The sequence below is a fragment of the Chiloscyllium punctatum genome, chromosome 29, assembly GCF_047496795.1.
Source record: "Chiloscyllium punctatum isolate Juve2018m chromosome 29, sChiPun1.3, whole genome shotgun sequence".
NCBI lineage: Eukaryota > Metazoa > Chordata > Chondrichthyes > Orectolobiformes > Hemiscylliidae > Chiloscyllium > Chiloscyllium punctatum.
Window position 1 is genome coordinate 74,826,852 of NC_092767.1, and position 24,804 is coordinate 74,851,655.

General features: G+C 49.3%; 1 protein-coding gene across 1 annotated transcript in view; it reads right to left on the reverse strand.

The window, feature by feature from the left end:
• Positions 1–7,056: 7,056 nt before the first annotated feature.
• The window catches only part of LOC140454596 (ras and Rab interactor 2-like), a 62,590-nt gene continuing 44,842 nt past the window's right edge, over positions 7,057–24,804 (reverse strand). The window contains exons 6-11 of the mRNA XM_072549459.1: positions 24,323–24,715; positions 16,948–17,658; positions 12,966–13,271; positions 11,548–11,679; positions 9,607–9,770; positions 7,057–7,775 (exon numbers count right to left, since the gene is read on the reverse strand). Of these exons, the coding sequence (XP_072405560.1) occupies positions 7,467–7,775; positions 9,607–9,770; positions 11,548–11,679; positions 12,966–13,271; positions 16,948–17,658; positions 24,323–24,715 (2,015 nt within the window). The 3' untranslated portion in view covers positions 7,057–7,466. The remainder of the gene's footprint in view (positions 7,776–9,606; positions 9,771–11,547; positions 11,680–12,965; positions 13,272–16,947; positions 17,659–24,322; positions 24,716–24,804) is intronic.

Sequence of the window (24,804 nt, forward strand, 5' to 3'; positions counted from 1 at the left end):
GACTGAAATAGATAGGTTCTTGATTGTAAGGAGGATCAAAGGTTATGGGGAGAGAGCGGGAGAATGGGGTTGAGAAACGTATCAGCCATGGTTGCATGGAGGAGCAAACTCAATGGGCTGAATGGCCTGATTTCTGTTCCTATGTCTTATGGTCTTAATTCATGGCATCAAATCCCTGCAGTGCCTCTGTGTTTTGGCAGTGCATGGCTTTAAGGCAATGCAGTCCAAGCTAGGACCACTGGGAGGCCATTCAGCCCATTGAACCTGTACTGCTATCCATTTAGATCATTGACTGGGTTGCTTCTTCATCGAGTGTCTCAGTGGTTAACACTGCTGCCTCACAGCGTCAGGGACCCGGGTTCCATAAGACATAGGAGCGGAAATAAGGCCATTCGGCCCATCGAGTCCACTCCGGCATTCAATCATGGCTGATGGGCATTTCAACTCCACTTACCCACATTCTCCCTGTGGCCCTTAAATCCTAGTGACATCAAGAATTTATCGATCTCTGCCTTGAAGACATTTAGCGTCCCGGCCTCCACTGCACTCTGCGGCAATGAATTCCACAGGCCCACCACTCTCTGGCTGAAGAAATGTCTCCGCATTTCTGTTCTGAATTTACCCCCTCTAATTCTAAGGCTGTGTCCACGGGTCCTAGTCTCCTCACCTAACGGAAACAATTTCCTAGCGTCCACCCTCTCCAAGCCATGTAAGTTTCTATTAGATCTCCCCTTAATCTTCTAAACTCCAATGAATATAATCCCAGGATCCTCAGCTGTTCCTCATATGTTAGACCTACCATTCCAGGGATCATCCGTGTGAATCTCCGCTGGACACGTTCCAGTGCCTGTATGTCCTTCCTGAGGTGTGGGGACCAAAACTGGACACAGTACTCCAAATGGGGCCTAACCAGAGCTTTATAAAGTCTCAGTAGCACAACGGTGCTTTTATATTCCAACCCTCTTGAGATAATTGACAACATTGCATTCGCTTTCTTAATCACGGACTCAACCTGCATGTTTACCTTTAGAGAATCCTCGACTAGCACTCCCAGATCCCTTTGTACTTTGGCTTTATGAATTTTCTCACCGTTTAGAAAGTAGTCCATGCTTGTATTCTTTTTTCCAAAGTGCAAGACCTCGCATTTGCTCACATTGAACTTCGTCAGCCATTTCCTGGACCACTCTCCCAAACTGTCTAGATCCTTCTGCAGCCTCCCCACTTCCTCAGTACTACCTGCCTGTCCACCTATCTTTGTATCATCGGCAAACTTCGCTAGAATGCCCCCAGTCCCTTCATCCAGATCATTAATATATAATGTGAACAGCTGCGGCTTCGATTCCACTCTCAGGTGACTCTGTGTGTGGAGTTTACACACTCTCCCCGTGTCTGCGTGGGTTTCCTCCGGGTGCTCTGGTTTCCTCCCACAGTCCAAAGATGTGCAGGTTAGGGGGGATTGGCCGTGCTATAGTGTCCAGGGATGTGCAGGCTAGGTGGGTTAACCATGGGAAATACAGGGTCACAGGGATAGGGTAAGGGGGTGTTCTGGGTGGAACACTCATTGGAGGGTCAGTGTGGACTCGATGGGCTGAATGGCCTGCTTCCATTGTAGGGATTGTCTGCCTCTGAGTAGGAGGGACTTCAAGGGATATGGGCCAAATGCTGGCAAATGAGACTAGTTCAGTTTAGGAAACCTGGTCAGCATGGGCGAGTTGGGCCGAAGGGCCTCTTTCTGTGCTGTGTGACTCTTGTTAGGGAGAATGCATCAGTTAGGTGACTTACATTTAAACCAGGCAGGTTAACTCTGGCCCAGATATTGCCATGAGGCGTTACTGATGTAATGCAGGACGTGCAGGGACCAGTGTGTGTGGGAATGAGCAGTTTATTGTTTGCGCTGTTGGCTGAGGGGAAGGATGTGATGGGGGAGGGGTGTGATGGGGGAGGGGTGTGAATTCAGCTGAAATTGCACCACCCGGGGTCTCCAGAGGTTTCGATTTCCCATCATCTCTGGAAGATGGCATAGCCGATGGTGCAGCACTCCCTCAGCACTGGAACTGGGCTTCGTGCCGTGGTTTAAAGTGTCAGTGTACTGGAGCGAGAGAGAGAGAGAGGGGGACTTTGTGGCCTTGCTTTGTAATGGGTAGGCTCCCTGGTCCCAGAGAGTAGCTACCAGCTGTTTTAGTTTGAACAGGAAGTGGTGAATGGCTGTGGTTCGGGTGAGGGAAGAGGGAGAGAACAAGAAAACTGAGAACATTGCAACTTGAAGATAGTGGGGCAGATGCACTTAATGTTTCAAAAGTACAGTGTCAAATAAAAGTGTAAATATGGTTTAAATATTGAGTAATGCTGTTAGAGTAACTCCATTAATACTCCCACGGTAATTAATGTGACATCCTATGTAGAAGTGCCATTCTTAAAATGTATTTTCTCTCTCTGTTCCCCATGAGCTGATCCATTTGTACAGCCAGCAAGGGTCAGCAATTGCTGCTCGACCACATGAGCCATCACAGCCACTTCTGATTCTGTCCCTGTCTGTTCACTCTGTGGAGGAAGTGAGGACGGCAGACGCTGGAGATCAGAGTCGAGAGTGTGGTGCTGGAAAAGCACAGCAGGTCAGGCAGCATCCGAGGAGCAGGAGAATCGACGTTTCGGGCATAAACCCTTCTTCAGGAACGAGGCTTGTGGGTCGGGGCTGAGAGATCAATGGGAAGGTAGCTGGGAAAGCGATAGGTGGATGAAGGTCAGAGCAAAGGTGATAGGTCAGAGGGCGCAGTGATGCACGGGTCTGGAGGGTGTTGCTGAGTTGGAGGCTTGGGACTGGGATAATGTAGGTGAGTGGGGGAAGGGGGGGAAACAAATGAGGAAGCTGTCGAAATCCACATTGATCCCGTGTGGTTGCAGGATTCCAAGGCGCAGTATGAGGTGTTCCTCCTCCAGGCATCGGTTTGGTAGTTCACTCTGTGGTTAGACTCTCTCTCCTGTTGCTGGTGGCTGCACTTGCCCTGGGACCACGTTAACCAACAGCGTTCCCACTCCACCAGGGGCAAGGGGTACAGCGCAGAATCTGCCTTGTTTGTATAGGGGCCATGAGAAATGGAGAGTAACCGTTGTTTGGGATCTCGATAAGAGTTCCTGAGTGAGCAAACCGTGTGAGGGGGTTCCTACAAGAGGGAGAGTGCAGGTAAGTGGCGTTGAAATGCCCATCAGCCATGATTGAATGGCAGAGTGAACTCAATGGGCCGAATGGCCTTACTTCTGCTCCTATTTCGTATGGTCTTATAAAGCAACAACCTCTTCCAGATTTACCTGCCAAACCGTCAGGGTGGGGACAGTCTGAACGTCTGCTTTAATTAATTAAACTAACAATAAAATTGTGGGGGGTGGGTAGGATGCTCTTCTGAGGATTGGTGTAGACCTGATGGGCCAAATGGCCTGTTTCCAAACTGTGGGAGTTCTATAGTTCTGTGAACTGAACCAGTTTCATGTGTACGAGTGACTGGAACTGGTTTTGAGATCGTGGGAGGGATTTGCACAGGATAAAGAATGATAGATGATGGGAAATCTGAAACTCAATAGTCGAGCAGCATCTGTGGAAAGAACAACACAGTTAACATTTCGGGTCCAGTATGACTTCTTCAGAACAAGCGTGTGTGGGAATATTTACGTTTAAAAGGCACTCTGATAAGTACATGAATAGGAAAGGTTTGGAGAAATATGGGCCAGGAGCAGGCAGGTGGGACTAGTTTAGTTTGAGATTATTTTGGTTGGACTGAACAGTCTGTTTCTGTGCTGTGTGACTGCATGATTCTGTGTCCAGTGGCCCAGTTGGGATCAGTTCCTATGGGACAGTGGGATGTCACAGCTCCTCGCTTCACTGAGGAAATAGGGATATAGTGGTAAACCTATTCAAATACTGAGCCAGAAATACAGGGCATAAGCTATAGGAGCAGAAGACGGCTGTTCAGCCCATCGTGTTTACTCCACCATTCAATCATGGCTGATATGTTTCTCAACTCTGTTCTCCCTTATTCATCAAGAGCCCATCTATCTCTGTCTTAAAGACACTCAGTGACTTGGTCTCCACAGCCCTCTGTGGCAATGAGTCTCACAGATTCGCCACTCTCTGGCTGAAGAGATTCCTCCAAAAAGGTTGTCCCTTCACTCTGAGGCTGTGCCCTCAGCCCCTCGCCTCTCCTACTTCTCCACGTTCACTCTATCCTGGCCTCTTGGTATTCTAAGTTTCAGTGTGGATCCTTCTAAACTCCATTGAGTACAGGCTCGGAGTTCTCAACTGCTCCTCAACTGTTCATCCCCAAGGGATCATTCTTGTGAAACATCTTTGGACTCCCTCTAACGCCAGCTCATCACCCCCTTAGATAATGGGCCCCACTCATCACCCCCTTGGATAATGGGCCCCACTCATCACCCCCTTGGATAATGGGCCCCACTCATCACCCCCTTGGATAATGGGCCCCACTCATCACCCCCTTGGATAATGGGCCCCACTCATCACCCCCTTGGATAATGGGCCCCACTCATCACCCCCTTGGATAATGGGCCCCACTCATCACCCCCTTGGATAATGGGCCCCACTCATCACCCCCTTGGATAATGGGCCCCGCTCATCACCCCCTTGGATAATGGGCCCCACTCATCACCCCCTTGGATAATGGGCCCCACTCATCACCCCCTTGGATAATGGGCCCCACTCATCACCCCCTTGGATAATGGGCCCCACTCATTTCTCTCTCTTTCCCCCCCCCCCCATTAGATCCAGGACCCAGCTCATCCTTCCTTAGATACGGGGTCCAGCTCATTCCCCACCCCCTCCCCCATAGATACAGAGCCTAGGTCCTTTTCCCCCACCCCACCCCCTTAGATACAGGGCCTAGCCCAAGCTTCCTTAGATACGGGGCCCCGCTCATCCTTCCTTAGGTATGGGGCCCAGCCCATCCTTCCTTAGATACGGGGCCCAGCCCATCCTTCCTTAGATACGGGGCCCAGCCCATCCTTCCTTAGATACGGGGCCCAGCCCATCCTTCCTTAGATACGGGGCCCAGCCCATCCTTCCTTAGATACGGGGCCCCGCTCATCCTTCCTTAGATACGTGCCCTGCTCATCCTTCCTTAGGTATGGGGCCCAGCCCATCCTTCCTTAGATACGGGGCCCCGCTCATCATTCCTTAGATACGGGGCCCAGCCCATCCTTCCTTAGATACGGGGCCCCGCTCATCATTCCTTAGATACGGGGCCCAGCCCATCCTTCCTTAGATACGGGGCCCCGCTCATCATTCCTTAGATACGGGGCCCAGCCCATCCTTCCTTAGATACGGGGCCCCGCTCATCATTCCTTAGATACGGGGCCCAGCCCATCCTTCCTTAGATACGGGGCCCAGCCCATCCTTCCTTAGATACGGGGCCCCGCTCAGCCTTCCTTAGATACGGGGCCCAGCCCATCCTTCCTTAGATACGGGGCCCCGCTCATCATTCCTTAGATACGGGGCCCCGCTCATCCTTCCTTAGATACGGGGCCCAGCCCATCCTTCCTTAGATACGGGGCCCCGCTCATCATTCCTTAGATACGGGGCCCAGCCCATCCTTCCTTAGATACGGGGCCCAGCCCATCCTTCCTTAGATACGGGGCCCAGCCCATCCTTCCTTAGATACGGGGCCCCGCTCAGCCTTCCTTAGATACGGGGCCCAGCCCATCCTTCCTTAGATACGGGGCCCAGCCCATCCTTCCTTAGATACGGGGCCCAGCCCATCCTTCCTTAGATACGTGCCCTGCTCATCCTTCCTTAGATACGGGGCCCAGCCCATCCTTCCTTAGATACGGGGCCCAGCCCATCCTTCCTTAGATACGGGGCCCAGCCCATCCTTCCTTAGATACGGGGCCCAGCCCATCCTTCCTTAGATACGGGACCCAGAAAATCTCTCAATGTTCCAACTCTGCTCTGATGGGAGCATTTTACAGCCCCAGCACTTCATCTCTGCTGTTATATTCTAGCCCTTTTGAAATGAATGCTAACATTGCATTTACCTTCCTAACTGCCAACTGTATCTAAGTGTTAACCTTAAGACAATCCTGAATGAGCACCTTTAAATCCCTTTGAGCTTCAGATTTCCAAAGGCATTCCCCATTTAAAAAGTAGTCTTCCCTTCTATGCTTCCTACCAAAGTGCATCACCTCACACTTTCCCACATTTCCTTCCATTTTGTACTTGTTTGCTGTTCCAGCTGATTCCAACTTTCTCAGGTAAGTTGTACTGTTGATGCAAGCAATGAGGTCAGGATGTGGTACATTACAAATCAAAAGTTTTATTTCAATTTACAATTTTAATCACATAGCTGCAATTTCCAAAAGCAGTGTCTTGAGATAAATAACGTACAAAGTTTGTTCTGGTTGGTGCTTTCCTGAGCGGCAGCAAAGTTGGTACAAAAGGAATCTCCAACAGCAGCCAAATAAATTAAGAGAAAATGGTTAGGGGATACAAAGGCAGGTTCAGCTCCCTCGACATCCCTATGCCCCACACCTGCCATCGCCCCTGATTCAGCAACACCGTGATTTTAAAATTCAGACCCTTCTTTTGATTGGATTTGTTCAAGTTATGTGTTTTCCCCCAGGGATGTAATATTGTCTGCCGATCAGCGTGTTTCATTGCAGGAGGGATATTAGACCCACTCATATTTAGATAAGGAAGATTTACAGTAGTGGTACAGACCACACAAGGATGTTATTTTACAAAGACCTGAAATGTTTCACCTCTTTTCACCAGGACAGCACCTTCTGAACCTCCCTCCCCGAGAAGGACAAGGGGCAGCAGATGCATGGAACACCACCCCCTGCAAGTTCCCCTCCAAACCACATGCCATCCTGACTTGGAAATATATCGCCATTCCTTGAGTGTCGCTGGGTCAGAATCCTGGAATTCCCTCCCTAAGGGCCTTGTGTCGGTGTCCCTACAGGACGTGGACTGCAGGGGTTCAAGAAGGTGGCTCACTCCTACCTTCTCAAGGGGCAATTAGGGACAGGCAATAAATGTTGGCCCAGCCAGTCATGCCCATGTCCTACTGACTCGTCATATTTTGTGTGTGAGATCTTGTAGAGATTCGTCGGTGGCTGCATATTGAACAGTTGTTGATGAACCAAAAAAGGGAGTACAGACTGTGGACTATGACAGAATGAATGAGAAGGTTAGAAAAAAAATCCATTCCCCATCCCCCCGCTTCCCCGACATAGAGGGTTTGTAGAGAAAGGAATGTCTCCTGGAGACCAGGACATCTCAGCCATATGAATGGTGTGGAGGGGCCGAATGGCCTCCTACGGTTCCCATGATCCATCGGCTCCACTCAGAAACAGGAGACGGCAGCGTTACCATCCTTGAGCAAGTGACCCCCGGCTCTCAAACTCGCCCAGGGCAGCCCCAACGATCCAGCTCCCTCATCCCCATCACCGAGGGAGACCCGTTATGGAGTGGGCTGCCTGTCCTCTGAGGGAGTCTGGGGGCACTGGCTTCTGTCCTTGAGTCCGTACACAAAGTGGAACGCAGTCTCCCCTTTCTGTTTCAGCTCCTCCCTGACCTTCTGGGGACAGGAGTCCCCCTCCAGTGGCCAGTACGAGTCTCCCTGGACCACGAAGAGTCTGTAGCTCTCTGGGTCCGGCACGTCGAATTTCTCGGCACACGCCTTCTCCACCTCGGCCACACTCATGTGCGCTGGGGCTAATATAGGCACCTGGTTTCCACTAGGTTCGCGCAGAGAGATGTGCAGCAAATCCTACAGGGCAAGAGGAGAGATCACAATGTGTGTGTGAGACAGAGAGAGAGAGCTGAGACCATGTTCAGCTTTGTATAATATTGACCGAGAGAGAGAGAAACTCCGTTCCAGACACTGTACCTCACAATGAATCTTTTCCAGAACATTAGGGAAGATTTCGAGTGGTAGTAACAGAACAAACACGGTGCTATCCTGGTGCTTAAGGCTTGAGTGATAAAGGGTGGGATGTTTTTCACTGGAGCACAGGAGGCTGAGAGGAAACCTGATAGAGGTATATAAAATAATGAGGGGTATAGATAGGGTTCATGGTGGTTGTCTTTTTCCTAGGGTGGGGGATTTAAAGACTAGGGGGCACATTTTTAAGGTGAGGGGAGAGAGATTTTAAAAAGACACGCGGGGCAAATTTTGTTACACAGAGGTTGGTTCACGTGTGAAATGAACTTTCAGAGGAATTGGTGGATGTGGACTTCTGGAAGATGTTTGGATAAGTACATGAACAGGAAAGATTTGGAGGCCTATGGGCCAGGAGCAGGCAGGTGGGACTAGTTTAGTTTGGGGTAATGGTCGGCATGGACTGGGTGGGCCAAAGCATCCATTTGCATGCTGGATGACTCAATGACTATGACTGTATTTAACACTGAGCCTGGGCATCCAATTCCATTTGGTTGTGGATGTCTTTGGGAATGGAAACCTAGAGCTGTACATGTATATCAGTCAGTTCCCATGAATCTCTGTGGATTTCAAGTGGCAATAATGTTTTGGTGTGGTTCCAATTTGGGATTCATTTCACAAAAAAAATGGACAAGAGCTAAGAACAACACTTTGCAAAATGTCAGTTGTTGGGGAAGAAACACAGGATTGATCATCCTCAGGCTAGGGCACAATGAGGTGAATTGTCTGGTGACCCTGAACGACACCTTGCTTATCTTCCACACAAGCATCAGCATAGCCTCCTGTATCTCCTTCCTGTGTGAGTTTATCCAGCTTCACCTTGGCACATGCAGGAGAACGAAGGGGCATGTGATGGAGATGTGTAAAATGATGAGGGGTGTAGATAGCGTAGAGGGGAAGGACCTATCCCCCCCCTTGGTGGAGGGACCGGTGACCGGGGGGAGCACAGATTGAAAGGAAGGGGTAGGAAGTTTAGAGGGGATTGTGAGGAAAAATGTTTTCATCCAGAGTGTGAGGGGAAAGTGGAACTCCCTGCCTGTCATCACATTGAAGAAACGTTTAGATGTTCATTTCTGATACCAATGCTGCTGGTCGCCCTTCTCAAAAATGGGATTAGAATAGTCAGTCATAGAAACGTACAGTACGGAAACAGACCCTTCAGTCCAACTCATCCATGCTGACTAGATATCCTAACCTAATCTAGTCCCATTTGCCAGTATTTCGCCCATATCCGTCTAAACCCTTCCTATTCATATCCCCATCGAGATGCCTTTTAAATGTTGTCATTGTACCAGCCTCCACCACTTCTTCTGGCAGCTCACTTCATACACGTACCACCCTCTGTGTGAAAAGGTTGCCCCACCTCCCCCCACCTTCTAAATCTTTCCCCTCTCACCCTAAACAGATGCCCTCTAGTTTTGGACTCCCCCACCCCAGGGAAAAGACCTTGTCTGTTCACCCCATCCATGCCCCTCATGATTTTATAAATGTCCAAATGGTCACTGTGATCCTATTGATTGGTGGAGGGGGGGCTCAATGAGCCAAATGCCCTAATCCTGCCCCTCCATCCTATGTTTCTACACAAATGTTGGTGTTGTCACTGCACTCCCGACCCCATCCCTGCCCACTTCTCCCAGCGATATTTCCCAGCTTTGCCAACCTGTGCTGAGCGTCTCTTTGACTGGGTATAGTGAATGGTTCTTCTTGTTCGCCATTGACGTATTGATGACTTGGCCTCATCACTCATCTGCCGGGTGAATTGCCTGGGCTGGAAGTTGCTGATGTGATAGAGTGCGCCAAACATCGTCGTTAGGTAGTACCCACCTGGACAACAGGAGGACACAAAATGTTTCAAGGAAAGAGAACAGTTTAGTTCATCAGGCTGAGTCCAGCCCTGGCTCTACTTTAAACCCCTATCAATCCTCAGTCTGTTTTGGGCCTTAACTAAAGTCCTTTTTTAGCTGTTTCTGGGTTTGTATTGGGTCCTCGGTTAATGTTGTATCCACAGAGCACTGAGTACGGGAGTTGGGAGTCATGTTGCGGTTGTACAGGACATTGGTTAGGCCACTTTTGGAATACTGTGTTCAGTTCTGGTCTCCTTCCTATCGGAAAGGTGTTGTGAAACTTGAAAGGGTTCAGAAAAGATTTACAAGGCTGTTGCCAGGGTTGGAGGGTTTAAGCTATAGGGAGAGGCTAAATAGGCTGGGGCTGTTTTCCCTGGAGTGTTGGAGGTTGAAGTTTATAAAGTCATGAGGGGCATGGATAGGAAAAATAGACAAGGTATTTTCCCTGGGAGTGGGCACGGGTTTAAGGTGCTAGGGGAAAGATTTAAAAGGTGGTGGGGGGCAGCTTTTTCATCCAGAGGGTGGTACGTGTATGGAATGAGCTGCCAGAGGAAGTGATGGAGGCTGGTACAATGACAACATTTAAAAGGCATCTGGATGGGTATATGATTAGGAAGGCTTTAGAAGGATATGCTGGCAAATGGGATATCATTAATTTAGGATATCTGATTGGAATGGACAAGTTAGACCGAAGGGTCTGTTTCTGTGCTGTACAGCTCTATGAGAAGAGGCCATTTGGCCAACCAGATCAGTGCTGGTCTTTATACCCCACACTCATCTAATTCAAGGCCTAATGATCCTGTAATTCTAGGCCACAGCCCAAAGTTTAATGGAGAACCTTTCTCTAATTCTACATATCAGCCCATACAAAGGTTGATTAAACTTCAATCTTTGAACTCCGTGAATCTATTCCCACACTGTCGCTTCACTCAAAGTCTATGACCTATCCCAGTGAGAGGTGAGAGGCGAAAGATTTAGAAGGAGCCTGAGGGGCAACGTTTTCACACCGAGGGTGGTCTATGTGTGGAATGAGCTGCAGCCAGAGGAAGTGGTGGATGCTGGTAAAGTTACGACATTTAGACAGGTACGTGATTGGGAAAGGTTTAGAGGGATATGGGCCAAACGCAGGCAGGTGGGACTAGTTCAGTTGGGAAACCTGGTTGGCATGGACTGGTTGGGCGGAAGGGTCTGTTTCCGTGCTGTGATTCTATGGAAGGAGAGAACGAGAAAGGACTGGGGAGGCGATGGCCTAGTGGTATTATCACTGGACTGTTAATCCAGACACTCAGGTAACGTTCTGGGGACCTGGGTTCATATCCCGCCATGGCAGATGGTGGAATATGAATTTAATAGTTTAAAAAAATCTGGAATTAAGAGTCTAATGATATCCATGAATATATTGCTGATTGTTGGAAAAACCCATTTGGTTCACTAATGTCCTTGCGTGGTCCGGCCTACACGTGATTCCAGACCCACAGCGATGGGGTTGACTCTTAACTGCCCTCTGGGCAATTAGGGATGGGCAATAAATGCTGCCCGGCCAGTGATTGAATAAAAGAAAAGGAGACCAGAGTTGGTGGCAGACCCACATGAGAAAGGAAGAGTGATCGACTGTTGCTCAGGGACCTTGCCATTCTGCTGCATTCTGGGATTTTGGAAGGGGAGATGTTTGGGCTTTGGAGATCCATGATGGACGTGGCTTTAAGGGGGAGCGCGTTCTGACACGGGGGTCACAGAGACGGCTCACGGTGCCTCACCTTCACCCTGGAGTTGGCTCTGGTCCAGGAGCTCCATCATGTACTCCACGTCGAGAGAGAGGTTGGTCAAGTTGCTGCTGGCCAGGACGTAGGTGAGCACTGGCAGGAAGTCATCGGCTCCGTGGGGTTGCCCTGGAACGGGGAGGGAGGAGGTGACGTTACACAACAGACAAGGAGAGGTCATGCGAATGTAAGCAATGCCTCAAACTACAGAAATGTCAGGCCTTTCAATCCTGTTCCAACATTCAATACGATTATGGCATGAGCCACTATCTCAATTCCATTCTTGTTTTCTCCCTTTGACACCTTTAAAGTTTAAGCTTTTTCATAGAATCCCTACAATATGGGAACAAGCTCACACTGACCCCCAAAGAGTAACCCCACTCAGACCTATTCCCTCACCCTATTACTCTACATTTGCCCCTGACTAATGAACCTAGCCTACACATCCCTGGACACTATGGGGCAATTTAGCATGGCCAATCCACCCTAACCTGCACATCCTTGGACTGTGGGAGGAAACCAGAGCACCCGGAGGAAACCCACACAGACACAGGGAGAATGTGTAAACTCCACACAGTCACAAAAGTCTGCAAACTCCACAAAGTTCTGCATTGTCACTGCCCCTTTCGAAGAAATCCTGTAAACCCAGTCCCCAAAGTTGTCCCGCATTCCCAAGTACGTCCCGAGTGGGGGCCTAACCGCCGCACTCCACCTCCTGGGGGTTGACCCACACTGCCCTGAGGGAGGGAATTCTGGGATTTGGACCCAGCGACGCTACAGGAACAGCGACATATTTCCAAGTGAGATGGGGAGTGGCTTGGAGGGGAGTCTGAAAATCTGAATGCTTCCCCTTCATCAACTCTGTCGGTTTGGTCCTCAGGTTTGTAAGGCATTCTTTCCCCTTCATAAACATGTGCTGGGACTGTCCTAGTTTCTAGCTCGGAAAGGCCACAAACCAGCTGCAACGTCAAGGTCAGAAGTCACTCAACGCCAGGTTCAGGTCCAACAGGTTCATTGGAAATCACAAGTGGGCAGCATTCTGAAAGCTTGTGATTTCAAAAACAGATCTCCCCCTCTTTTTGAACAGTTGCTTTATGCTATTTTGCTTTGAAGAAAGAGTTACATTCGCACCTAACCGAAAGAAATCTGAAGAGGATCTTCCCCCTTTACGAAAGTCTTCCCGTATAAATTAATGCATCTTTGCCTTGCGCCACTTCAGCGTATAGAAAGGTTCACTCTACTTTTGGGTAGCGGGGGATACCCATAATCCTGTTGGACTATAACCCAGCATCACATGACTTCTGACCATGTCCAACCCCCCCCGTCTGACACCGGCACCTCCACATCGAGGCGAGCCCTTTGAGCAGAGGGGCAGGCTGGATGGGCTGATTGGCCTCCTCCTACTCCTCACTCACCCGATGTCCCAGACATGGCTTCGTAGATCAGTTTGCAGGCCTTCAGCAGCTGTGTCACCTTCTTCCAGGGGGAGTACAGCGTGTGCATGGTGTTGAACTTGCCCTGGATTTTGTCCAGAGCCGTGGAGTCGGGCACGCGGGCGGTGATGCCCAGGTCTGCAAGGCTCTGCTTCTGCAGCACCAGCTGCTTGTCCCTGAGCTTGCCCAGAGAGCCATCCTTGGTGTGGAACTCCAAGAGGCAGGAGTAAATGTGGTCCCGCAAGGGTTTCAGGATACACTTCTGCAAAGCCTTTTCGATGGACGAGTCTGGAAGAGAGACACATAAGCACAGAGGAACGGTCAGTCTCTGAGGAATAACTCCTTCTCAGGAGAAGGTCACCCATCTCAGGAAACCCCCCTCACCCTCGCCTCCTCCCCGATGACCCGAGTGGGAGTGTCAACCCCATTGGTCAACCAGGTCGTACCCACCGCCTGTGTCTATCATTCGTTGAAAGATTGGAGCTACTGGGCTTGTATACACTTGAGGTTAGAAGGATGAGAGGGGATCTGATTGAGACGTATAAGACTATTAAAGGATTGGACACTCTGGAGGCAGGAAACATGTTTCCGCTGATGGGTGAGTCCAGAACCAGAGGACACAGATTAAAAATAAGGGGTAGGTCATTTAGAACAGAGTTGAGAAACTTCTTCACCCAGAGAGTGGTGGGTGTATGGAATGCTCTGTCCCAGACGGCTGTGGAGGCCAAGTCTCTGATACTTTCAAGAAAGAGTTGGATGGAGCTCTTAAGGATAGTGGAATCAAGGGTTATGGGGATAAGGCAGGAACAGGATACTGATTGAGGATGATCAGCCATGATCATAATGAATGGTGGTGATAGCCCGATAGGCCGAATGGCCTACTCCTGCACCTATTGTCTATTGTGTCCACCCATCACCATTCCGCCATTCTCTCCAACCCAACGCCCTTCTCCCACCTACCTCACTCTTTATCTGTAACCGCCCTCCCCCCACCTCCCTTCCTGACTCCACCACCTGCCCGGCTCACTGCGTTCCTCCAGCCTCCTGTCTTTCGCATGACCCTCACTGCAGGCCATTCAGCCCCTCGGCCCTAAACCTGGTTTCATCAGCCACATCAACGCCACTTTCCCATTGCTATCTCTATGTCCACTGCTGCCATGAGTATCCAGAGATCTATCACAGAAAACAGGGGCAGGAGGTAGGCCATTCGGCCCTTCGAGCCTGCTCCACCATTCAGTATCATCATGGCTGATCATCCAACCTTGTTCCTGCTTTCCACAGCCTTTGATCCCTTTAGTCCTAAGAACAGGGTCTAACTCCTTCTCAGAAACATTCAAAGCTTTGGCTTTGACTGCTTTCCAGTGGCAGAGAATTCCACAGGCTCCCCCACTCTCTGGGTGAAGACATTTCTCCCCATCTCAGTCCCAAATGGCCTATCTCATGGTGTCAGCACCTGGTTCCATTGATCTCTGACCTGTAAGTACCCAATGACTAAGCCTCTAGAGGAAGTGGTGGATGTAGTTACAGTTACAACGTATGAAAGACATTTGGAGAAATGAACAGGAAAGGTTTAGAAGAATACGCGCCAGGAGCAGGCAGGTGGGACTAGCTTCGTTTGGGATTATGATCGGCATGAACTGGTTGGACCAAAGGGTCTGTTTCCATGCTGAATTACTGTATCTCAGTTTTAAATTGATGCCCATTTTACCCTGAGACTGAGTCCGATTCCTCTGTCATTTTTCCCATTCCTCTCTTCCAGGGTTCTCTGCTGAAGGAGGAGTCTGGGGGATTAATTCCTGGAATCATAGAGATGTACAGCACAGAAACAGACCCTTCAGTCCAACTCATCCACGCCAACCAGATATCCTAACCTAATCCAGTCCCATTTGCCAGCACTTGACCCATATCCCTCTCGACCCTTCCTATTCATATACCCATCCAGATGCCTTTTAAATGCTGTAATTGTACCAGCCTCCACCACTTCCTCTGGCAGCTCATTCCACACACACCACCCTCTTTGTGAAAAAGTTGCCCCTTGGGTCTCTTTTAAATCTTGCCCCTCTCACCTTAAAGCTATGCCCTCTCGTTCTGGAATCCCCCACTCCAGGGGGAAAAGACCTTGCCCTATTAACCCTATCCATGCCCCTCATGATTTTATAAACCTCTATAAGGTGACCCTTATAAACCGGGTCCTTGTGGAACAGCTTGTGTTCAGAGTTCAAAGTTGGCTGTCTGACAGCCCCCACCAGCAGGAAGTGAAGGAGTGAACTAGACAACTCTCTCCATTCAACTGACTTCACTTTGATGAAAACCACACGCCCTTGTGACTGGGCCAGATCACTGCGAATGATTCCGGCCGATTGCACAGACCCGAGACGAGATGGGGGGAGGTGAGTAAATATAGAACCGCACGCCCTTAGTAATCACGTGATTTCCCAAAAAACACAGCCAGTCAAAAAATAAACGTGCGAAGCTGAAATCGCTTACTCTTGTTCATTGCCGTCCCTAACCGTCCCCTAATTTAATTCAGATAAATGCGAGGTGCTGCATTTTGGGAAAGCAAATCTTAGCAGGACTTATACACTTAATGGTAAGGTCCTAGGGAGTGTTGCTGAACAAAGAGACCTTGGAGTGCAGGTTCATAGCTCCTTGAAAGTGGAGTCGCAGGTAGATAGGATAGAGAAGAAGGTGTTTGGTATGCTTTCCTTTATTGGTCAGAGTATTGAGTACTGGAGTTGGGAGGTCATGTTGCGGCTGTACAGGACATTAGTTAGGCCACTGTTAGAATATTGCATACAATACATATCGGAAAGATGTTGTGAAACTTGATAGGGTTCAGAAAACATTTACAAGGATGTTGTCAAGGTTGGAGGATTTGAGCTATAGGGAGAGGTTGAATAAGCTAGGGCTGTTTTCCCTGGAGCGTCGAAGGCTGAGGAGTGACTTTATAGAGGTTTACAAACTTATGAGGGGCATGGATAGGGTAAATAGGCAAAGTCTTTTCCCTGGGGCCGGGGAGTCCAGAACTAGAGGGCATAGGTTTAGGGTGAGAGGGGAAAGATATAAAAGAGACCTACAGGGCAACGTTTTCACACAGAGGGTGGTATGTGTGTGGAATGAGCTGCCAGAGGAAATGGTGCAGGCTGGTACAACGGCAACATTTAAGAGACATTTGGATGGGTATATGAATAGAAAGGGTTTGGAGGTATATGGGCCGGGTGCTGGCCCAGATTCCTGGGTGCTGGTGGAACTAGATTGGGTTGGGATATCTGGACGGGTTGGACCGAAGGGTCTGTTTCCGTGCTGTACATCTCTATGACTCTATGATTTCATCATGAGACACAGACTTTTTACAAAACTTTAATTGAAATTCTACCATCTGCCGTGGCAGGATTTGAACCGGGGACCCCAGAACATTACCTGGGTCTCTGGACTAACTGCCTGCCAAAAATGGCAGTGGTGTTTTCACTGGACTGTTAATCCAGTAACCCAGGTAATGTTCTGGGGACCCCAGTTCAAATCCTGTCACGGCAGATAGTGGAATTTAAATTCAATAAATGTCTGGAATTGAGAGTCTAATGATGACCATGTATCCATTGTCGGAAAAGCCCGTCTGGTTCACTAATGTCCTTTAGGGAAGGAAACTATCATCCTTATCTGGTCTGGCCTACATGTGACTCCAGACCCACAGCAATGGGGTTGACTCTTAACTGCCCTCTGGGGCAATTAGGGATGGGCAATAAATGCTGGCCCAGACAGTGGCACCTTCATCCCGTGATTGAATTTTTAAAACCCACGACACCATCACCTCCCCTATATATAGCTTGCTTTAGGTTTTGTGTAAAATCTACTCCAGATTCAGGGTAAAACCTGTTCCGGATTCAGGGTAAAACCTGTTCTGGATTCAGGGTAAAACCTGTTCTGAATTCAGGATTGAGTGTGAAGATGCTGTCACCATGGTTACCTATATCACACTCCTCGTGCTCGGTCTGGTCCAGGATGGGAGTGAGCTCCGAGCTCTGGCTCAGGTAGTTGCGGAGGCTGGCGATCATGTGGTAGATGGCCTGCAGCATCTCGGTGCTGCTGGCGTACTTGTACCGGTTCTGGCGCGTGTACGAGACGAAGCCTTGGACGAGGCCTCCGAAGTAGGAGCCCTTGTCCTGGCCCAGCTCCTCGATCTTGTAACGGACCCGGCGGTCAGCGGACACCAGGCCGGTTAAGGCGTGGCCCACGGCCGACAGGCGATAACGCACCCTGTCGGACAGGCCGCTCGAGGGGCGTTTCTGCTGCATCTGGGCCGCACTGGTCACATCGCCCTCATCCTCCACGCTGCTGATGGACAGCGAGTCCAGCTCCGAGATGGAGGGGAGAGGCGGGCTGTCGCAGGTGAACAGAGACGCCTCCGAGTGGGACTTGGTCAGCGACGGCAAGGTCCCCCGCTCGCCCGCTCCCAGCCACGAGGCCCGGTAGTGGGCCGGGAGGGTGCAGCTGCTCCCAGGCCCCGTCTCTGAGCTGGTACTCTTAGGCCTGGGCCTTTCCCGCTCTGTGTCCTCGCTTTCCGGGGCCTCGCTCTCGGCATCTTCCCCCCAGCTCCAGGCCGCCCGCCGCGTGAAGTTCTTTCTCCTCAGAGCCGCCACGTCATTGTCCGAAACCGTGTCCCTCCCCAGACCGGGGCCTACACAGGAAACAGAACATCGGAAACAGTGAGGAGACTTTCGGAAATTACGGGATGGGGTTTCAACAGGAGAGGAAATTGCATACAATTCTGGTGGCCCCACTGTGGGAAGGATGTTGTTAAACTGGAGACGGTGCAGGAAATGGAGCTAGATTCAAAATGGCGCCAACACAGGGACACTCTTTACGAGATCTCTACTGCCCAATTGTATTCTCACATTTCCAGCAATCGTTGCCCCCCCTTTCAACCTCAATTCTAAGTCATAGAATCAAAGAATCCCAACAGTGTGGAAACAGGTCCTTCGGCCCAACAAGTCCACACCAACCCTCCGAAGAGTAACCCACCCAGGCCCATTCCCCTACCTTATTACTCTACATTTACACCTGACTAATGCACCTACACTGCACATCCCTGAACACTATGGGGCAATTCAGCATGGCCAATCCACCTAAACCCGCACATCTTTGGACCATGGGAGGAAACTGGAGCACTTGGAGGAAACCCACGCAGACAGGGGAAGAATTGAGCTGTAACATCGTATTCCACACCCTGATGCACTTTGTATAGTATGATCTACCTGTACTGCATGCAAAACAAAACTTTTCACTCTCCTTGGCTACATGTGACAATGATAAATCAAATCAAAGCTAAAAATATTTATTGGGATGTTACTGGGTTTGGAAGGAAAGGCTGGGGCTTTATCTCCTGGAGTGGAAGAGGCTGAGAGGTGACCAGTTTATAAAATGATGGAGAGGCTGAATAGCAAAGGTCTTTTCCCCATGGTGGGGTAGTTCAAAGGGCCTAGGTACAAAGGTGAAAGGAAGAATATTTAAAAAGGGTGGTGCATGTATGGAACGAACAGCCAGAGGAAGTGGGAGAGACTTGTATAATTGCAGCATTTAAAAGACATTTGGGCAGGTACATGGATAGGAAAGGTTTATGGGCCAAACGCAGGCAAATGGGACTTAGGAAATCTGGTCAGCATGGATGAGTTGGGCCGAAGGGTCTGTTTGCGTGCTGTCTGACTGGTTTTTTAAAAATTCATTCATGAGCCAAGGACATCGCTGGCCAGGCCCAGTATCTGTTCGCTGTCCCTAATTATCCAGGGGGCAGTTTTAGAGTCAATCACATTGTTGTGGGTCTGGGGACACGTGGAGGCCAGACCCGGGAAGGATGGCAGCTTCCACAGAATCATAGAATGTCTCTGGTGAGATTTGAACTCTATTTCTCCTGTTTACAAGGAAGGCACTTTCACCCCATTCTTACCCCACCTGGTCCAGAGACATGTAATTACATCTCTGAACTGATTGATTAGAAACAGAGATTAAATAAAAAGAAACCTATAATCCCTACAGTGCAGGGAAAAGTCACTAGAGCCCACTGAGTCTGCATTGACTGTCCGAAGAGCATCCCACCCAATCCCTATAACCCTGCATTTCCCATGGCTAACCTACCTCACCTACACATCTCGGGACACAATGGGGGCAGTTTAGTGTGGCCAATCCACTCTAACCTGCACACCTTTGGACTGTGGGAGGAATCCGGAGCACCCAGAGGAACATAGAGCAATACAGTGCAAAGTAGACCCAATGGCCCTCAATGTTGCGCTGATCTGTGAACTAGTCTAAGCCCATCCCCCTACATGATCCCATCATCATCCTATCCAAGGATTGTTGAAATCTCCCTAATGTGGCTGAGTTAACTACATTGGCAGGTAGGGCATTCCAGACCCTTACCACTCTCTGAGTAAAGAACCTGCCTCTGATCCATCTTTAATCCATCACCCTTCAATTTGTAGTAATGCCTCCTTGTACAAGCCGACATCATCATCCTATGAAAAAGACTCTCACTGTCCACCCTATGTAATCCTCTGATCATCTTGTATGTCTCTATCAAATCCCCCCTTATCCTTCTTCTCTCCAATGAGAACAGACCCAAGTCTCTCAGCCTGTCCTCATAAGACCTTCCCTCCAGGCCAGGCAACATCCTGGTAAATCTCCTCTGCACCTTTTCCAATGCTTCCACATCCTTCCTGTAATGGGGTGACCAGAACTGTACACAATATTCCAAGTGAGACTGCACTTGCGTTCTGTATAGTTGCAGCAGGATATTGCAGCTCCAGAACTCAATCCCTCTATCAATAAAACCTAACACACCGTATGCCTTCTTAACAGCACTATCAACCTGGATGGCAACTTTCAGGGAGATATGTACGTGGGCTCCAAGATCCCTCTGCACATCCACACTACCAAGAATCTTTCCATTGACCCAATCCTCTGCCTTCCTGCTATTCTTCTCAAAGTGCATGACCTCACATTTAGCTGCATTGAACTCCATTTGCCATTTCTCAGCTCAATTCTGCAGTTTATCCAAGTCCCCCTGTAACCTGTAACATTCTTCCACATTGTCCACCACTCCACTGTCTTTAGTGTCATCTGCAAACTCACTAACCCATCCACCTATGCCTGCATCCAAGTCGTTTATAAAAATGACAAACAGCAGTGGTCCCAAAACAGATTCTCGTGACACACCACTAGTAACCAGACTCCAAACTGAATATTTTCCATCAACCACCACTCACTGCCTTCTTTCAGAAAGCCAGTTTCTAACCCAAACTGCTAAATCACCCTCAATCCCAGGCCTCCGCATTTTCTCCAAAAGCCTACCACGTGGAACCTTATCAAAGGCTTTACTGAAGTCCATATACATCACATCAACTGCCCTACCCTCATCTACATACTTGGTCACCTTCTCAAAAAACTCAATGTGGTTTGTGAGACACACCTGCCCTTGACAAAACCATGTTGACGATCTCCAATCAAATTGTTGCTTGCTAGTTGATTATAAATCCTATCTCTTATAATCCTTTCCAAAATTTTTCCTACAATAGACGTAGGGCTCACGGTCTATAATTACCTGGGTCATCTCTACTGCCCTTCTTGAACAAAAGCACAACATTTGAATCCTCCAGTCCTCTGGTACTAAACCTGTAGACAATGATTAGTCAAATATCAAAGCCAAAGGCTCTGCCATCTCCTCCCTAGCTTCCCAGAGAATCCTTGGATAAATCCCATCCAGCCCAGGGGACTTATCTACTTTCACACTTTCTAGAAGTGATAACACCTCCTCCTTCCTAACCTCAGTCCTTTCCAGTCTAATAGCCCATATCTCATTCTTTTCCTCTACAATATTCTCCTTTTCCTGTGTGAAAACAGATGAAAAATGTTCGTTTAGCACCTCTCTGATCTCCACAGGGTCCACACACAACTTCCCACTTCTCTCCTTGACTGGCCTTAATCTTATTCTGGATTAGTGGTGCTGGAAGAGCGCAACAGTTCAGGCAGCATCCAAGTAGCTTCGAAATCGACGTTTCGGGGGAAGGGGAAATGAGAAAACTGTTGAAGTCCACATTGATGCCCTGGGGTTGAAGTGTTTCGAGGCGGAAGATGAGGTGTTCTCCCTCCAGGGCATCAATGTGGACTTCAACAGTTTCCTCATTTCCCCTTCCCCCACCTCACCCTAGTTCTAAACTTCCAGCTCAGTAACTGTCCCCATGACTTGTCTGGACTTGTCCGACCTGCCTATCTCCTTTTCCACCTATCCACTCCACCCTCTCCTCCTTGACCTATCACCTTCATCTCCTCCCCCACTCACCCATTGTACTCTATGCTACTTTCTCCCCACCCCCACCCTCCTCTAGCTTATCTCTCCACACTTCAGGCTCACTGCCTTTATTCCTGATGAAGGGCTTTTGCCCGAAACGTCGATTTCGAAGCTCCTTGGATGCTGCCTGAACTGCTGCGCTCTTCCAGCACCACTAATCCAGAATCTAGTTTCCAGCATCTGCAGTCATTGTTTTTACCTGGCCTTAATATTACCCTAGTCATCCTTTTATTCCTCACATACCTATAGAAAGCTTTAGGGTTCTCCTTTATTTTACCTGCTAAAGACTGCTCCTGTCCCCTCCTTGCTCTTCTTAACTCTCTTTTTAAATCCTTCCGAGCTGATCTGTAACTCTCCATCGCCTCATTTGAACCGTCTCGTCTCAATGTCACATCAGCCTCTTTCTTCCGCTTAACAAGAGATGCAATTTCTGTAGTAAACCACAGTTCCCTTACCTTATCACTTCCTCCATGCCTGACAGGGACATACCTATCAAGGACACGCAATATGTGTTCCTTAAACCAGTTCCACATTTCAATTATCCCCATCCCCTGCATTTTGCTGCCCCATTCTATGCCTCCTAAGTCTTGTCTAATTGCATTATAATTGCCCTTCCCCCATTTACAACTCCTGCCCTGTGGCATGTACCTATTCCTTTCCATCGCTAAACTAAACGTAACTGAATTATGGTCACTCTCTCCAAAGTGCTCACCTACAACTAAATCAAACACCTGGCCTGGGTCAGATCCAGTGTGGCCTCCCCTCTTGTCGGCCGTTCGACATACTGTGTCAGGAAACCCTCCTGTACACATTGGATAAAAACTGATCCATCCGAGGTACTAGAGTTATAACATTTCCAGTCAATGTTGGGGAGGTTAAAGTCCCCCATAATGACCACCCTGTTCCTTTCGCTCCTACCCAGAATCATTTTGCTGATCCACCTCCCTGCAACTCTGCGGAGGCCTATAAAAAACTCCAAACAGTGTGACCTCTCCTCTCCTGAATCTAACCTCAGCCCATACCACGTCAGTAGACGAGTCCTCGTCAAAAGTTCTTTCAGCCACTGTTAGAATGTCCTTGACTAACAAAGTCACACTTCCCACTCTTACCACCTTCCCTTGTCCTTAACGAAAGATCTAAACCCTGGAACCTGCAACATCTATTCCTGATCCAACTCTATCCATGTCTCGGAAATGGCCACACAAACCCACCCAGACACAGAGAGAATGTGCAAACTCCACACAGACAGGCACCTGAGGCTGGAATTGAACCCGGGTCCCTGGCGCTGTGAGGCAGCAGTGCTAACCCAAAAGGATTTCCTTCCTTAAAGGACATTCATGAACCGGATGTTCTGTTCCTGACAACAGCTATCATTAGACTCTTCATTCCAGTTTTTTTTTATTGAATTCAAATTCCACCATCTGCCATGGCAGGATTTGAACCGGAATCCCCAGGGTCTCTGGATTAACAGTCTAGCAATAATACCGCTAGGCCATCATCTACAGCAGAGAGAAGTGAGTTCGCACCGGTCAAAATCAACCACCTCACTATTCTAATCCCACTTTGCAGCTGTTGGCCTATAGTCTTGGCATTGCAAGGGTTTTTCTAAATCCTTCTTCAATGTAATGAGGGTTTCTGCCTCTCCCACACTCACAGACAGTGAGTACCAGGCTCCCATCACCCTCTCGATGTAAATATGTTTTTTCACATCTTCTCTAAACCTCCTGCCCCTTTCCTTTAAATCAATGCCCACTGGGCATTGATCCCTCTACCAAAGGGAGATCTTTCTTCCTGTCTACACTATCTATGACCCTCGTAATTTTACACATCTCAGTAGCTGCAGTGTGTACCATCTACAAGATGCACTGCCGAAATTCACCAAAGATCCTCAGGCAGCACCTTCCAAACCACGTCCACTTCCATCTGGAAGGACAAGGGCAGCAGGTACATGGGAACACCCCCCCCTGCAAGTTCCCCTCCACCCCCCCATCCTGACTTGGGAATATATCGCCGTTCCTTCAGTGTCGCTGGGTCAGAATCCTGGAATTCCCTCCCTCAGGGCATTGTGGGTCAACCCACAGTACACGGACTGCAGCGGCTCAAGAAGGCAGCTCACCCCCACCTTCTCAAGGGGCAACTAGGGACAGGGTGATAAATGCTGGGCCCAGCCAGATATCCCACCAATGAATTTTAAAAAATCATGTCCCTCCTTTTGCTCCCAGGAAAATAACTCCAATCTGTCCAATCTCTCTTCATAAGCAAAACTCTCCAGTCCAGCCAACATCTTGGTAAATCTCCCTCTGCACACTCTCCCAGTGTTGTCACATCCCTCCTCTAACACGGATTCCGGAACTGTACACAGAATGGTTTCAGAACTGCCAATAGGGAAGGAAGGGTCTTCCGTTTTGTTTTGGTGGAAGCACGAGGGGCTGTGGTCATGGATACACCAAATGAGGAACTGAGAAGGGGTTCCTTTACCCCAGGAGCAGTGAGGATGTGGAACTCCCTCCCCCCAGATAGTGGCTATGGCGAACAGAACGCGGCAGGGGAACTCCAATCTGTGCACAAGAGCGAAAAGGGAATTAGTTCGCCCCTGTGAAGGAGACAGGCCCTCCAGTCCGTTCTTTTTAGTTCATTCAGGGGATGTGTCAGGGCAGGGTTTGTTTTGGCTGATCGTGGGAATTTGGCACAAATGGCTGTCCCTGTAACCCCACATTCCCCATGACCCTAACCTACACATCCCTGTGCACTATGGGTAATTCCCCATGGCTAATCCACACAAACCTCCACATCCCTGAACACTATGGGACAATTTAGAATGGCCAATCCTCCCTAACCTGCACATCTTTAGACTGTGGGAGGAAACCCACACAGACACAGGGAGAATGTGCAAACTCCACACAGACAGTCACCCGAGGCTGGAACTGAACCCGGGTCCCTGGTGCCGTGAGGAAGCAATGCTAACCACTGAGCCACCAGAGCCCAAAGAGAATCTGGTTACCTTTGAACGCGTCCTCTTCTTCCAGGCTGTTCCCAGAATCCGATGTCTCTGCAGCGTTTGCCGACACTGCCTCCTGTTGGTTTCGGGGGGAAGTGGGAGTTGCTTTGCAGCCTGTCCATGCTGGTGTCTTGTTCTTGGTCGCCAGGCACGAGGGCCCGAAGGCCTGTGTCTGCGGTGGGACCTTCGTGACCCAACTGTCCCCATGCTCCCTCAGGAAAAGGGGGTTGATGAAGAAGAGGGCACCATTCTCGGCCGTCACTTGGATGGAGCACATCGGGAGGGGCTGCTGCTTCAGGAGTCCCAAGCCAGATGTGGGATTGACAGCCAAGGCATCCCCCTCGACTTCCCGGAATGTCGTATCCTGGCTCTGGTTGAATAGGGATTCCCAGAACACTGGATGGAGACAAGGGGAGAGATTGGTTCAGAGTAACAGTCAAAGAATTGCTCCCTTCGCTCTAATGATCTTTCATATTCTTGTCAAA